The sequence below is a fragment of the Podarcis cretensis genome (assembly GCF_951804945.1).
Source record: "Podarcis cretensis genome assembly, chromosome: 1".
NCBI classification, from domain to species: Eukaryota; Metazoa; Chordata; class Lepidosauria; order Squamata; family Lacertidae; genus Podarcis; species Podarcis cretensis.
Genome location: NC_137170.1, coordinates 115,553,603 through 115,569,189, shown reverse-complemented (window position 1 = coordinate 115,569,189; position 15,587 = coordinate 115,553,603). Strand labels below are relative to the sequence as shown.

Sequence of the window (15,587 nt, the reverse complement as noted above, 5' to 3'; positions counted from 1 at the left end):
ATGCAAATATACTTCTACTTTCACTTCTGCTTTGTCAGTGTATTAGACCAGGGGTTCCTGCTAAAGAGTTGACTGGAATATGTGAACCATTTCTTCAGTGAAAGGGTCACTTGAGTATCCCACATTATTAACAAACTTCACGCTCATCGATGTGCGTTATTTCAAAGCACTTTATTATTTGGCCTGTCTTCATGAAGATAAATAAGCCATGCTTGACAAATGGTATCATCAACCTAACCTGAATATTATTGTTAAAAGATGCTAAAGAAAAATAGTAGACCTTAAAGTTTCCCCGTTCAAACAAATGAGTCAATGTATGCAGAAGAGGCTGTGCGGTATGTTGTTTTTATTAATGCTTTGGGAAACTCTGCACTAATAAGGCCTTTTGTAACAAATAAACAGGCTATTAAGTAACAACTGGGGTGGTGAAGCTCACTGTTCGTTTTAGCTCTTCTGTTTGTGGATGCAGCGAAATTATCAGGCAGTGCTTATTATGGCTGACAATTGCCAGGACTAAATTGTAGATGATTTCTCTCTCTCCCCCCCCCCCCCGCTTTTCTGGCTGCTTTGACATGCCTGAGCCAGGATGACTCCTCCTTAGATGAAAACCCTAATGATGATTCCCCAATGACAGAAATGACCAAGATTTTATGGGGCCTCCTGACTCCAGCACTATGCCAGGCATAGCCAGCATCTCCAGAGAAGTGACAGCAGGCCCATCTGCAGCAGGAGACCCATGGATGAGGATCCTGAGTGGACCACAGTGGCTCTCACACCTGCAGAACAGATGGAGGAGGTTGACTCCTCAGGGAATGCCTGGGTCAGAAGACTTCGTATGTCTCAAGGTCCAGAAGAACCAGGCTCTTTGGGAATGAGGCCTCTTCAGAATGAAGAAACCTTGAAGGCTGAATCCAGGCAACCAGGTTGCATAAGCTCCTCTCAGCTAGCTGAAGAGTATTAGCTGCTGGAACAACCCAGGTCTTTAACAACCCAGTTTCTTCTTCTGGCTTCCTCCCCTGACTGATCCTGTGCTACTGACCCCTGCTAATATTTTGCTCTTGAAAACCTACCTAGTTCTACATTGCTTCATGTGCATTTCACACTTGCCTTATGACTGCACCTACCTTTGGACGCAGGTGGCGCTGTGGGTTAAAGCCTCAGCGCTTAGGGCTTGCCGATCGAAAGGTCGGCGGTTCGAATCCCTGCGGCGGGGTGCGCTCCCGCTGCTCGGTCCCAGCGCCTGCCAACCTAGCAGTTCGAAAGCACCTCCGGGTGCAAGTAGATAAATAGGGACCGCTTACCAGCGGGAAGGTAAACGGCGTTTCCGTGTGCGGCTCTGGCTCTGGCTCTGGCTCTGGCTCTGGCTCTGGCTCTGGCCAGAGCAGCGATGTCACGCTGGCCACGTGACCCGGAAGTGTCTCCGGACAGCGCTGGCCCCTGGCCTCTTAAGTGAGATGGGCGCACAACCCCAGAGTCTGTCAAGACTGGCCCGTACGGGCAGGGGTACCTTTACCTTTACCTTTACCTTTGGACCTCAGCTGCTCCTTAGGACCCTGTATTTCTGGGTTGTCCTGATAGCTGACTGCAACCTTTATCCACTGGTGTTTAGGCAGCACCCTGTCCTGGGGCTCTCATTTCTCCTTTGGATTTGCTCAGGGACGAAGCAGAGTAGAAATCCGTAATTGAGCACAGAAGCAACAACAGCATACCCAGTGATATGGTGGTGAATTTTGAAGTGCCAAAGCTCACTATGACAGCCATCCTAAGCATCCCCCCACAAAGTGAGTCCCATAGCTATGCTCTCGTGGAGAATCCAAAAATGCAAGCCACTGTGTTGGTCCATTATTATTATCACACACCAAAAAGCAGCAGTACAAAGTACAACACCCTATTTCTTGGGAGCAGCAAGATTGCATTCCTGTGCAAAGCTTCCCGGAAGGAAGCACCAGCACTTCCTGGCTCCACTTACCGCTGCCTGCATGGCTTCAAAAGGCATTGGGCAAGGGCTTCTGCTTGCATAATGGGGCTTCCCCACTCTCTTCTCCCCGTGCCCCCCCCAAACTTGGCTGGGTAGGATTGGGATTATTGCACAAGAGGAGGGGGAATAACATTCCATGTGGCAAGCATACAGAACGTTTGTAACAAGACAACGTTGAATTCTGCACATTCAGCTCTAGCAAGAGATCTTCAGCCAGCCGAAGCATAACCTTTTAGCTTTTAATTAGAAATGCAGGCTTTTTAAATTAGAAATGCAATCTTGCAAAGAGGTTTTGCCATTTCGGCTGCCAGTACGAAGGAGGAACGCTGTCAAAGGAAAGTATACAGCCCCTGCTTGATTTTTTTCCTCATTTTCCGACTTCCTCTAAGCTAATCTATTATCAACAAACTCGAGAGTCTCATTGCCATCACATTCACTTGCCAGAGCAAGGAGAACGCCATCAGTTACCCTGGCGCTCCGGCAGATGACATCATCGCTCCTGCTCTAGCAGAAAAACCCTGGATAGAGATGTACTCCCCTTCCTTTATGCCTCTGAGCATACAGAGGGCTACAATAAACCAGCAAGAAAGCAGTTTGTTGGGTGTCCTATCACATACGAGGGACGTATTGCGGATCCCTTCTCAGTGGTTATGTAGCTCAGTAGCACATCACATGCTTTCAATGCAGAAGGTCAAGGTTTGATTCCTAACATCTCCAGTGAGAAAAGATCAGGTAGCAAAGAGCCCATGCCCCTGGTCTCTGCTGTCACACTGCTACCATCTATGGGGGGAAAATAACACTTGAACGCTTGCACTGTTGGTAGCTCAAAAATATGAGATTCCTGTATTGCAAGAGGGTTGGACTAGATTGCCCACAGGGTCCATCCCAACTCTACAATTTTATAATTCTATGAAAGGATGTATACAGCAACAGGGTGAACATCAGTGTTCAGCTGGTCTGCCCTGGACACTTGGATCAGGAGTGTTCAATGGTATCCAACTAATAAGTCCCATCAGTGCATGGATTTGCACTTGTGCAACAGAACTTTCCCCCTTTCCTCCATCACACACACCCCATGATATCTCCAAATCTGCCCCAGAGGGTTGGGAGAACGCCTAGAGCAGATTTAAGGGGGAGACATAGGGGTGGGAATTCCATTATGCAAGCAGGAATCCTTGTGCTGATGGGATGTATTAGTTGGCTGGGGACTTGGGTGGTGCTGTGGTCCTATAAACCACTGAGCCTCTCAGGCTTGCCAGTCGTAAGGTCAGCAGTTCAAGTGTGTGGTGGAGTGAGCTCCCGTTGCCTTGTGCCAGCTCCTGCCAACCTAGCAGTTCAAAAGCATACCAGTGTGAATAGATAAATAGGTAGATAAATGGCATTTCCATGCGCTCTGGCTTCCGTCAGTGTCTCATTGCACATGATCCAGAAAAACTGTCTGCAAACCAACGCCGGCTCCCTCAGCCTGAAAGCAAGATGAGTGCCACAACCCCATAGTCAAATTTGACTGGACTTCACTGTCCAGGGACCCTTTACCTTTACCTGTTAGTTGGCTACCACCCTTTAGATGGAATAATGTGTGCCTTTTTCCCACCTGAACCCCAGAAAACAGCTTCAAATCTAGCTCTCCCCCCCCCCCCATATTCATAATATAATTTTTGTGTGGCATTTCTGCTGCCAATTGTATATAAAGGCATGGGCAATTAAAAACATGGGAAAGAATTCAACATCACATTATGTCCATCATTCCATCAGGGCAAAGCATTGCCAGGTGGAACAATCTACCCTAGGGGTTCTCCTGACCTCTTCCCTCATGAACCAATGTTGGGGGTGCAGAGGGAGCATGGGGGGGATAAGGGGGAGGGAAACATGAGTCTTTGTGTACGTTTCTGCTGATGAGACTCATTTCGTTCATGATGCTGCTGCCTATTTGTACTTATTGCTCTAGCTGAGACACCTTGAAGAAGTGATATATTCCAAGAATGCACACAGACAAAACAGTGTAGTCCTCACCTAACAGCTGCAAAAGACTCCTGTGAATTTTCAGAGGCTTATACATTTATGGTTTAAATGCCTTAACCAGAAAAGTCAATTCAGTTCATTTAAATTACAGGCTTCTTCATTTGCTCCACTGAATGGTAGCAAAATTGCCTGGTTTCTGTTTTGACCTTTAACTAGGGTTGGATGAATCTGTCAGTTTTGTCTTCTCTCACATTTCTCATTTTTCCAGTCTCATATTTTCCCATGGGTTTGTGGATTCTTTGAAAAGAAAAAGTCCTTATGAATATTCACCCACCTTTTATTGCTCATTTCTGTATGCAATTTTGCCTAATGTGCACATCTTTGCAAGCAGTTTCCCTGTGCTTCATGCATTCTCGTGTGTTATTTGCACCAACATATGCATTTTTATCCACCCTTTCCCCTAATACATGAATCTCTGTATGCACTGTTTGGCTGGAGAACTGAATTGCAAAATTCTGAAAAGTGCAAATATAGAAGGATTATTGGGCGGCATATTGTATTGGGAGGTGGAAAATAGGCACAGTCACATCAAAATGCAAAACAAGCCACATTTTACCCCCAGGCCTACCTCCTGAAACAATATTTTGTCACCACTCCTTGCTACATGCAAAGACGCCCAGCAGGCAGCTGCTCATGGCTTGCTGAACTGCTCTAACTGATCTCTGGAAAGAGAACTGCAATGACTGAATGATGGGCAGCAATGAAATCATCAACACATTTGGCTGTAGCATCAAGTGTGAGTGCAACTCCTTGGCAGGAAAACCAATGCTGTTTCACTGCAGAAACTTAACAAATGGATATTGACAGGGTCAAGTAGGAGTGCGAGTCCTCTGTAAGCTTCCCTGTTTACCCGTGGCTGCTTGGGTTAGAGGTTTGACTTTTTCTCCCTTCTGCGCAGCTGTTGCAGATAGACACTTGTGGAAGACACAGCCTGATAGTTGGAGATACAAGCATGACTTACTGCATATGATGCTCTGTGCAGGGCTGCCTTTGAAAATGGTCTGGAAACTGCAGTTGGTCCAGAACAAGGATGCGAGACACTTTGCAAGACTGGGATGAAGATGATAGATAGATGATTGATGATAGATAGATGATAGATTAGATAGATAGATAGATAGATAGATAGATAGATAGATAGATAGATATAGATGATGATAGATGATAGATAGATAGATAGATAGATAGATAGATAGATAGATATAGATGATGATAGATGATAGATAGATAGATAGATAGATAGATAGATAGATAGATAGATGATAGATAGATAGATAGATAGATAGATGATAGATAGATAGATAGATAGATAGATAGATGATAGATAGATAGATAGATAGATAGATAGATAGATAGATAGATGATAGATAGATAATAGATAGATGATAGATAGATAGATAGATAGATGATAGATAGATAGATAGATGATAGATAGATAGATAGATAGATGATAGATAGATAGATAGATAGATATAGATAGATAGATGATAGATAGATAGATAGATATAGATAGACAGATGATGATGATAGATTAGATAGATAGATAGATAGATAGATAGATAGATAGATAGATGATAGGTAGATAGATGATAGATAGATAGATAGATAGATGATAGATAGATAGATAGATAGATAGATAGATAGATAGATAGATGATAGATAGATAGATAGATGATAGATAGATAGATGATAGATAGATGATAGATAGATAGATAGATAGATAGATAGATAGATAGATAGATGATATAGATAGATAGATGATAGATGATAGACTCTTTATTTGCATCAGCCACTAGCCATAGCAAACTTAACTATAGAAAATACATTTTGGGGGTTTATATCAATAATCAAATAATAGATCTTATTCTAATTGCCCCCGCTAAAAACCTTGCAGTTTTTGCTGTCACCTGATCATCTTGATCTGCTAGAAGAAAGGACACAGTAGCAATGGTTGAGCAACCCAGCATGGACAATAATAGATAATAATAACCTCCCTCCTGAAATCTTTATAAAGGGTGCGAGCCAGAATGGGACGAAGCATTTTACCATTTTATGCCTGGGCTTTGTCAGCTGCATTGGCTCCCAGTCCATTCCTGGCTCTGTTAAAATTGTTGGTACAGCCTTTGACCTGCTAAACAGCTTGGGATCAAGCTACCTGACAGACCCACACCTTCCACATGCTATCTGCTTGTGCCATCAAAAGTATGAAGAGCAGGATTGCACGCCACTTCCCAACATCCCTTGATGATTGACTTTGCTGGCTGAAGCTGATGGAAGCTGGACTCCAGAAACATCTGGGCAGCCCCAGATTCTCCATGCTTGATGTAAAACATATGTCCCTGGTGTGTTCAAATGCTGCCTGGTTTTCCAATGAAAAGAAACCCAAGGCATCTGTTATGAAATAACAGGTAAGCTTAAATGAAAAATGTTTAAAGCTGGAAGAAAAGCATAGCAGCTAATTAGCATAAAGGAAACATGCCAACATTATATAGAAGCACTTTTATTCCTTAGCTCTGTAAAATAAACTGCTGACCTGTGATGTTGAAAGGTGGATTGAAAGCAATTTGCAGGCCAGAGAAATCTGTACATTCTCACCTCCTGAAATGTAGGTGTAAAAGATTGCCACTGATGTTTCGGAACTTCAAAACTCCTGGGTGAAAAGTGTAATTTGAAAAGAGCTGCTGTTAGCATCATAGTGCACATTTGTGGCTGCCATTTGCTGTCCTGTTAAGAGTTCTTTGGAGATATATGCAGTGGTGAGCTCTGGCTTTCTTTTTTTTTTTTAATTCTTTTTATTAATTTTCACATTAGATCACCAAAAAGAAAAATAAATCAACAGTTACAACAGTTGTAAAAAACCTCAACACACACAAAAAAAGAAAACTAAATAAATATCAATACATAACGTATATACAATGTCGATTTCCATTACGCTTCTTTGTCTTCTCATTTATATCTTTATATTTTTAAGTATTTTAATTATTCTACACTCCTATTGACTTCCATCCCTCCCGGTTTCAGGCTTCTTAGTATAAATAGTTTGTTTCTCCTGCAGTTGATAGTTATAATAATTTGCACATCGTAGGATCTATATCAGTCCTGCTATAGTTTTTAGGTTCTTATAATTCCCTTCAATATAATTCATAAATTTATTCCAATCATTAATAAACTTTGTATTCTTTTGGTTTCTAATTTTTTGTGTCATTTTTGCAAGTTCTACAAATTCGAATAACTTTGTTTGCCAATCACTAATTGGTGGGATACTTTGGCTTTTCCAATTTTGGGCAATTAATAATCTAGCGGCAGCTGTAGCATACTGGAATAATGTCTTATCTTCTTTTTTAATTTCATCCCCAATTATTCCCAGAAGAAAAGCCTCTGGTCTTTTGGGAAATGTATATTTAAATATTTTTTTTAACTCATTGTAAATATGTTCCCAGTATTTCTTCATTTCGTCGCATGTCCACCACATGTGGAAAAAATTACCTTCTTTAGTTTTACACTTCCAGCAAAACTTATTCCCTGTCTTGTACATTTTCCCTAGCTTTGCTGGGGTAATGTACCACCTGTACATCATCTTTTCTAAATTTTCCCTCAGTGTTACACATGCCGTAAATTTCATTCCGCTAGACCATAAATTCAGCCACTTATCATACTCTATATTATATCCCAAATCCATTGCCCATCTTGTCATGACCTCCTTTATTTCCTCATCTTTGGTGTCCCATTCTAATAGTATATCATACATTTTAGATAATAATTTGGATTTACCCTCTATTATTTCTATCTGAAATTTGGATTTCTTCTCATTCATCCCTACTTTTTTATGTTCCGTCCATATTGCGTTTATTTGGTGGAATTGTAACCAGCTTGTTAGTTTCTCTTTCAGTTCCTCATATGTTCTCATCTTCCATCCACTTTCTGATCTTATTAGTAGGTCCTCATAAGTAAACCTTTTTCCTTCCATATTAGTTTTTTTGATCACTGAAATATCAATTGGTGATAACCACCAGGGTGTTTTCCATTCAAGGAGTTTTTTATTCTTCTCCCACACTTCATATAAAGGCCCCCTAATAATATGACTAGAAAACCCTTTATGTACTTTTTCTTTGTTTTGCCACAGGTAGGCATGCCAGCCGAACCTATTGTCGAACCCCTCAAGGTCTAATAGGTCAGTATTTTCCAAATTGATCCAATCTTTGATCCAACAAAGGCAGGCTGCCTCAAAATATAATTTTAGGTTGGGCACCGAGAATCCCCCTCTTTCTTTCCGGTCTGTAAGAAGTTTGAATCTAATTCTTGGCCTTTTTCCTTGCCATATGAATTTCGAAAGAGTTTTTTGCCAATCTGTAAACATTTTAGAGCCTCTGATCACGGGGATGTTTTGGAACAAAAACAGCATTCTAGGAAGTAAGTTCATTTTTATTGCTGCCATTCTTCCCCTCCACGAGAGATTCACTCTGCTCCAAGTGTCCAGGTCTTTCTTAATCTGCTTCCATGTCGTAAGGTAGTTGTCTTGAATCAGATTTATATTTTTAGTAGTTAACCAAATTCCCAGATACTTTATTTTTTTTGCCACTTTAATTCCATACTGTAATTCTAGCTTTTCATTTTCATCCTTTTGTAAATTCTTCGTTAAAATTTTGGTCTTTAGTTTATTCAATTTGAAACCAGATACCTTACCAAATTCTTCTAACATCTCCAAGGCCTTTCCAACACTTTCTTGTGGGTTTTCCAGGGAGCTCTGGCTTTCAGTGCACATGGATGCACATTGTTTTAATGGTTTAACCATTTCAGATGCACTTTGCCAGCTAACTCAAAGGACAGCTGCTACAAGTTTTCAGTAGAAACCAGCTGTGCACACCACTGATTGGCTAGTACTTGCAACATCACAAACCCACATCCCACCTGCAGAGAAATGTTGCAACAGTTTTTTAAATGACAAATGTTCATGCTTCACTTTTTAAACAATTACATGGATAGCCCATCTGAAGATCATGGAGGGAATTGAAGCAGAGATGACTGAAATCATTGCTTTAATCTCTGGTCAGTGCACTTTGTGCAAGCTGGGCTCATGCTACGCGAGAAAAAAACAAAACAAAACAGCAAGCCCTGTTCAAAGGAATGCCTATGTGCTGTGCACATTTTGAGGTCCTGTTCAATTCTGAAATGGATGTGAGCTCTCTTTATGAGAGAAGATATGTCCTATTAATTTTTCCTTTATTTGTCACTCATGCAGATAACTCTATGAGCTAGGACAATAGCCCCAACCAACGCTTCCTTCTCTTGTTCTGACACTTCCTTCCTGATATTTCATAAAACCAGTCAATATGCTGCCATATGTCTGACCTGAAGCTGAGGCTCCAATACTTTGGCCACCTCATGAGAAGAGAAGACTCCCTGCAAAAGACCCTGATGTTGGGAAAGACTGAGGGCACAAGGAGAAGGGGACAACAGAGGACGAGATGGTTGGACAGTGTTCATGAAGCTACCAACATGAGTTTGACCAAACTGAGGGAGGCAGTAGAAGACAGGAGGGCCTGACGTGCTCTGGTCCATGGAGTCACGAAGAGTCGGACAAATGACTAAACAACAACAACATGTCTGACCTGTCCAGTATTCCCTTTATGTGATTTTAAAATTGACAATTTAAACAACAACAACAAAAAACAACCAAATGAAGAATGCCCACCCACCCATCAAAGTGGAGTCCTTGGAAAAAAAGCACAAGTAATTGAATTATCAGTGGTCATTTGGGGATGGAACTGGACATCATCAGAATTCATTTCTGCCAAACACACTCATGTCTCTTTCCCTTTTCTTTCTTGGAATACTGAAATAAGACTTCACTTGAATCCCTTTACACATGGTGGACTACCGACAACCGTGTTTACCCAAAGCACTACTCCGTGTAATGGATGATGCTGTATGTTCTAGTTGTTGTTATACTGAAGAAGAATCTTGCTGAATCAGATCTGCAGCCCATCTAAGTCCCATTCTCACTAAGCCCATCTAAGTTCCCATTCTCACAGTGGCCAACCAGATGCTGTAGCATCTTAACATCACATTAGGTAAAGGTAAAGGTACCCCTGCCCGTACGGGCCAGTCTTGACAGACTCTGGGGTTGTGCGCCCATCTCACTTAAGAGGCCAGGGGCCAGCGCTGTCCGGAGACACTTCCGGGTCACGTGGCCAGCGTGACATCGGTGCTCTGGCCAGAGCCAGAGCCAGAGCCAGAGCCGCACACGGAAACGCCGTTTACCTTCCCGCTGGTAAGCGGTCCCTATTTATCTACTTGCACCCGGAGGTGCTTTCAAACTGCTAGGTTGGCAGGCGCTGGGACCGAGCAGCGGGAGCACACCCCACCGCAGGGATTCGAACCGCCGACCTTTCGATCGGCAAGCCCTAGGCGCTGAGGCTTTAACCCACAGCGCCACCTGCGTCCCTTAACATCACATTATTGATGTTTATAAAATAGAAACCGGGTGCTGGCCAATAAGATTTTTTATTTATTTCTATGTGAGATTTCTTGGCCGTGCTTTCTCGTAAAGTCCCAGGGGCAGACTGCAACTGGTGTGTGTGTGATTAAAACAAATAAAACAGTTACAGTTATGAAAACAAGTAATGCTGTTCCAACCAGAACAGAACAGTATAGATTCAGTAAAAGAAATGGGTTCCACCCCAAAAAAAACCACCTTAGCAGGCAAAGGCCAGAGTAAAGAGATGTTCAATGAAGATGCTAGATGCACCTTTGTGAGGAAGGAATTTCACAATTTAGAGGCTGTCATAGATAAAGCCCAATCCCGGAACACCGTTCTCCACACTTCCAACAATGGCAGAACTACCAAGAGCTGGTTAAATTACACTGGATATATTTCCCAGGTGTCAAAAAAGGTTATTTATGTATGCCACTACTGCAGCCCCTGTTTTGTTAGCCCAAAAATGGAAACCAAGCGAGGTCCCAACTCACGAAGAATGGCAACTTAAGCTGATGGAATATGTGCAGCTTGCAGACCTAACACAGAATAAGAGAACAAAAAGAACATACATTTAGAGAAGACTGGGAAATGTTTATTGAATATATGGGGGGAAATTGTGTACACTTGAAAACGTTGGCTGCGTTAAGATAAATTCAACAGTGTAAATAAGTTTTGATGGATGTAATAATGGAATACTGAATGGTTTAGTTTATGTAAAATATGCAGGGTTTTATGGTATGCAAAATGAACCAGGGAAAGAGAAGAAGGGAAGTCACTGATATTTTAGGATGTTTAAATGAGCATTCCAAATAGTAAAACAGAAAATTTAATACAAAATTATATTTTTAAAAAAAAAATTACACTGGATATAACTGAACAACAATAAAATATCATGAAAAAGATTCCCTAGAAGCCAGCCAAAAGGATGAGCTCTTCAGGGATCTCTTTAACTTGGAAGACTGCCAACTTTGGGAGGGGCATTTGGAACGCTGAGAAAGTGCCGTGGGCATCAGTCGCAACATGGCTGCTGTAGCTACAAGCTGTGGATTCAGATTGTGGATGTGTGGCATAACTTAAAATGGCTGCTGTGGGGGATGTGTGTGTGTGGCGTAACGCAAAATGGCTACCACATCTAAAAAAGCAAGAAAAAAACAGAATGCCCCCCTACACACACACCAGCTGTCCCAACAATGCTGGTTATGGTTTGGAAGGCAACTATATCAACCACTACTTTGCTTGCTCACCAAAATAAACTTTTTACATCTCTCCTCTGTTCGAAATGAAAAGGAAAATGGGAGCTCAATCTTGGCATCCAATGAAACAAAGCCATGTTCAAGGGTGTGTAAGTTCAATGTAGGAGAGTCCAACCAAGCCAGTTGAGACTATTCACAAGTGCCATAGGAACGGCTGAGGGGTACATTGGAACCTTCAGCCATCATATGGGTGACCCCTGATGTACAGGGTTGTCAGACTTTCAGAGTCGCTAAGCCTGAAGCTCAAGCTTGGTGATATGATGGGGTGGTCAACATGTAGTTCAGACCCGATATTTTGCAGGTGTTATGACACACAGATTGCAATGACGGTTTTAGTAATAACAACAACACCCCTTAGAATCAACTTGCAATGCTAATAAGAGAAAATATCCTTATCTACCTTGAGCCCATATCACATGGATAAACCTGGGTTTGGTAGCAGTAAGGGATGCCTTGGTGTATCACACGTGTTCCCAACACCGGATTTCAAAGACTCTCTTCTGCCTTCATTTTTTAAAAAAAAAACACCAAGTTCAGTAACTTGTCTTTCATCCGCCTAACATTATTCACCTGATTTTGCGCAGGAAGTCCAGAAATGGCACTTTTTATTGATAAATAGCCCAGTTCCCGCTGGGACCTGTTGTATAGGGAGCAACATAAAAGAATGAGTCCAAGAATAGTAGACGGAGGGGGAAGGAAGCACAAGTTTAATCTATACTTTCCCAAGCTGCTTTCACTGAATCTGAAATTCCCTTGTTTCCTTTCAAGTATGTATTTTCTTTTTCCTGCTGTTAACCGTGTGGCTAGGATCAATACCAGTCTTTCATTCCCAGTGTTTGAAATCACCCCCTTCCTACAACTAACTCAAAACAGCGTATGCAAATGATGACAACACCTTTTGACTTAAACCTCAAACCTTTGTCATAACAATGTTCCTCCAGGAGCTATTCGATTTTGTAGTTTCAGGACTCCAAACTGTGGCTTAAGTCACAGTCATGTCTGTGCACCTGGTGACTCAAAACATGAATGGCCTGTATTGAAAAGTCTTGTGTTCAAGGGGATACAAGGACAGGGCATTCTCTTTGGGGTGTTGCAGCCACTGATGTCCTATTCACACACTGCAAGTCGTCACTGGATGCTGATGAACCTGCACCTGTGAATTAAGCCTTTGTCATCATGCTGAAAACAGGCCACCAGACAGCCAATGATAATACAGAAATGGGTTCACCTCTTCAATGCGAGGTTCATTCTATAGAGCAAAACCTTTGGACCCAACGAGCTTCCTCTGAAAGGTGCAGTTTCTCTATGAGCATCTTTCCATCCAGGAGGACCATGACCACATTCAGTTGAGTTAAAAATGTTCAGTTTGGTCTGTTGCTTCCAAGTTGCCATGTTCTCTTCTGCCCATCCACTTTTTTGCCCATGGTTGTGTGGCTGCAGTAGGGTCAGGGTGTGGTAGTTTCATTGCCCCCTGTTTCTCCTAGGGCCCTTTCCTCCACTCCACCCACACCAGGAGTCAAGTAGGAACCATGGACCATCTTCTGAGATTATCATGTGCCAAATTAAATGGATAAAGAAAGATGATGGATGGATGGATGGATGGATGGATGGATGGATGGAGACAGATGACAGTAGGTAGATAGATGATAGATAGATAGACAGACAGATAGATAGATAATGATAGATAGAGATGATAGAGTCATTAAACACTGAACATGCCTCTCTTGCACTGTGCATTAAAAACTGCCACTTTCAGTGCTTTCCTACTTGAGTATACTTTCCTAGATACCCATGCTCACTACGGGATGACTTTTTTCTCCTGGTCACATTGCTGCTACCCATACAAGAAGAAGAAGAAGAAGAAGAGTTTGGATTTGATATCCCGCCTTTCACTCCCTTTAAGGAGTCTCAAAGCGGCTAACATTCTCCTTTCCCTTCCTCCCCCACAACAAACACTCTGTGAGGTGAGTGGGGCTGAGAGACTTCAGAGAAGTGTGACTGGCCCAAGGTCACCCAGCAGCTGCATGTGGAGGAGCGGAGACGCGAACCCAGTTCCCCAGATTACATGACTACCGCTCTTAACCACTACACCACACTGGCTCTCAAGCTAGACAGCAAGTTTGTTTTGGGGAGGTTGGACAGTCACACCCAACTCTTCGAAAGGTGCATGTGTTACGCTGCCAGTGGCAGCTTCCCTTGTTGCCTTGGCCGATGCAAAGCAAACCACTCCAAGACACCCTATGCAACCCTGCCGATTCCATCAAATTAATCAGTCCTCAAAATCAACCACCAAATTGATCGTTTTTGAGACAAGTGGCTTGCCAATGCACCCAATGGCAATGCATGTTCTCAGAGACAACATTCAATGAGACAAGGCAAGGGAAAGAGAAGAGGTGGAATACTCACATTCCTTTGAGCCGTTGCCACATCTTCTCCGTGTGGCCTCCTATCGGATACTTTAAAGGAGCGCTCTCCATGCCCGGAGTTGTCTCGGTACCCGTGGAGCCCATGGCCATCAATGTCCAGCCAGCAGTGACAGAATTAGAGTCAATCTCAGCGGCGAGGAGGAAGAGTCTTCTTCAGTTTGGCACACAGACCAGAAGATCTGCACATGTTAGGCAGCAGCTGCTCTCATCTCTCTCGAAACCTATCAGGATTACAGAGCGGAGGGGAGCTTCTTCCTCAATTGCTGATTCACTCGGCTGGCCAAATCCACACTCTGCCTGCCCCCTTCCCTCCGTGCCAACTCAGTCCCTTAAGCACACAGCTCTCCTGACCTCAAGACAGATTAATCCATGCCAGTGAGGCAGCAAATGTACCGCCGACCGTTGATGCTCTCCCCGCACTTGTCTCTGGTTCGGTTCAACTGCTGGAGTCCTGCGCACAGAAGCGCAGCTGTCTCATTCAAAATGTGCAGGAATCTCTGGCCACGCCGGAATCAATGTGAGCATCTAGAGTGGTCCAGGAGAGAGAACGATTTGTGCGCTCGCTCGCTTGCTTGCTTGCTCGCTCGCTCTCTCGCTCTCTTTTTCTCTCTGCAGTTCACAAAGCAGGGTGCAATCAGGAAGCAGGTGGCTGGAGCCAATCTGAAGTCCGCACCCTCCTTAATCAAGGGGGAGCATCTGCTTAAGCGTCACTGCTTCCCCTTCTCTGCGTTGATCCTGAATTGCTTCTCTGCCAACAAAAGCACCTCTCAGAATGAATAAGCAGAGCAGGCATGGTTGGTGTGCACGGAGCTCCTGCATAAAAGGGAATGAGAGAGAGAGAGAGAGCGCTCCACAGGTTGCCATTGAAGGAGTAGGCTCTTAATTGCGACTATTCGGCTTCTCCTAGCAACTCCGCACAGTAGATTACTGTCAAATTAACCCGTTGAAAAAGCAGCAGCTGCAACACAGTCTCCTCAGTGACTCCATTGGGACAGCAGCATGTGCAGTTTCAAAGGGGGGAGTGGGAAAGAAACCTTAGGTGCTGAGTTTTAGTACCCACTTCCTCGGGCAGGGGGCTGGGGGGGGGAAGTATTATTAAGTCTGCAAATAAAAAGCCAAGTGACTGAGAGCGAATTCTTCTGCCAGTCCTGAAGCAGAGCACCAACCCTATTTTTCTAAGCCAGCTCTGGGCTTCTGGCTGCACAGCCAGCGCTGTGAAGCTGCTGGAAGAGGAAAGATTGCAGATCTGCTTCCTGTCACCTTCTTTGCTCAAACGTGTTCTTGAGCATCGCTGGAGGCTCAGCGTTAGACTAGTGGTCTGGCTGGACTTGATTTTGGATCAAATAGTGGCAAGTGCTGTTTTATCAGAACATGAGCACAGGGAACAACCATTTGCTTCAGCTGAAGGTTTGGGGAAAGTCACAAAATTTATC

The 15,587-nt window shown here is 43.3% G+C and overlaps 1 protein-coding gene across 2 annotated transcripts in view; it reads right to left on the bottom strand.

Annotated features, from left to right (window-relative positions):
- PDE1A (phosphodiesterase 1A) overlaps positions 1-14,974 on the bottom strand; it is a 144,614-nt gene extending 129,640 nt beyond the window's left edge. Inside the window, exon 1 of one of the 2 annotated variants that reach the window (XM_079978578.1) lies at positions 14,135-14,974. In XM_079978578.1, coding sequence (XP_079834704.1) covers positions 14,135-14,244 — 110 coding nt within the window. In that variant the 5' untranslated portion in view covers positions 14,245-14,974. The remainder of the gene's footprint in view (positions 1-14,134) is intronic. The other variant, XM_079978582.1, reaches the window with a different exon arrangement.
- Between the last annotated feature and the right edge of the window lie 613 nt (positions 14,975-15,587).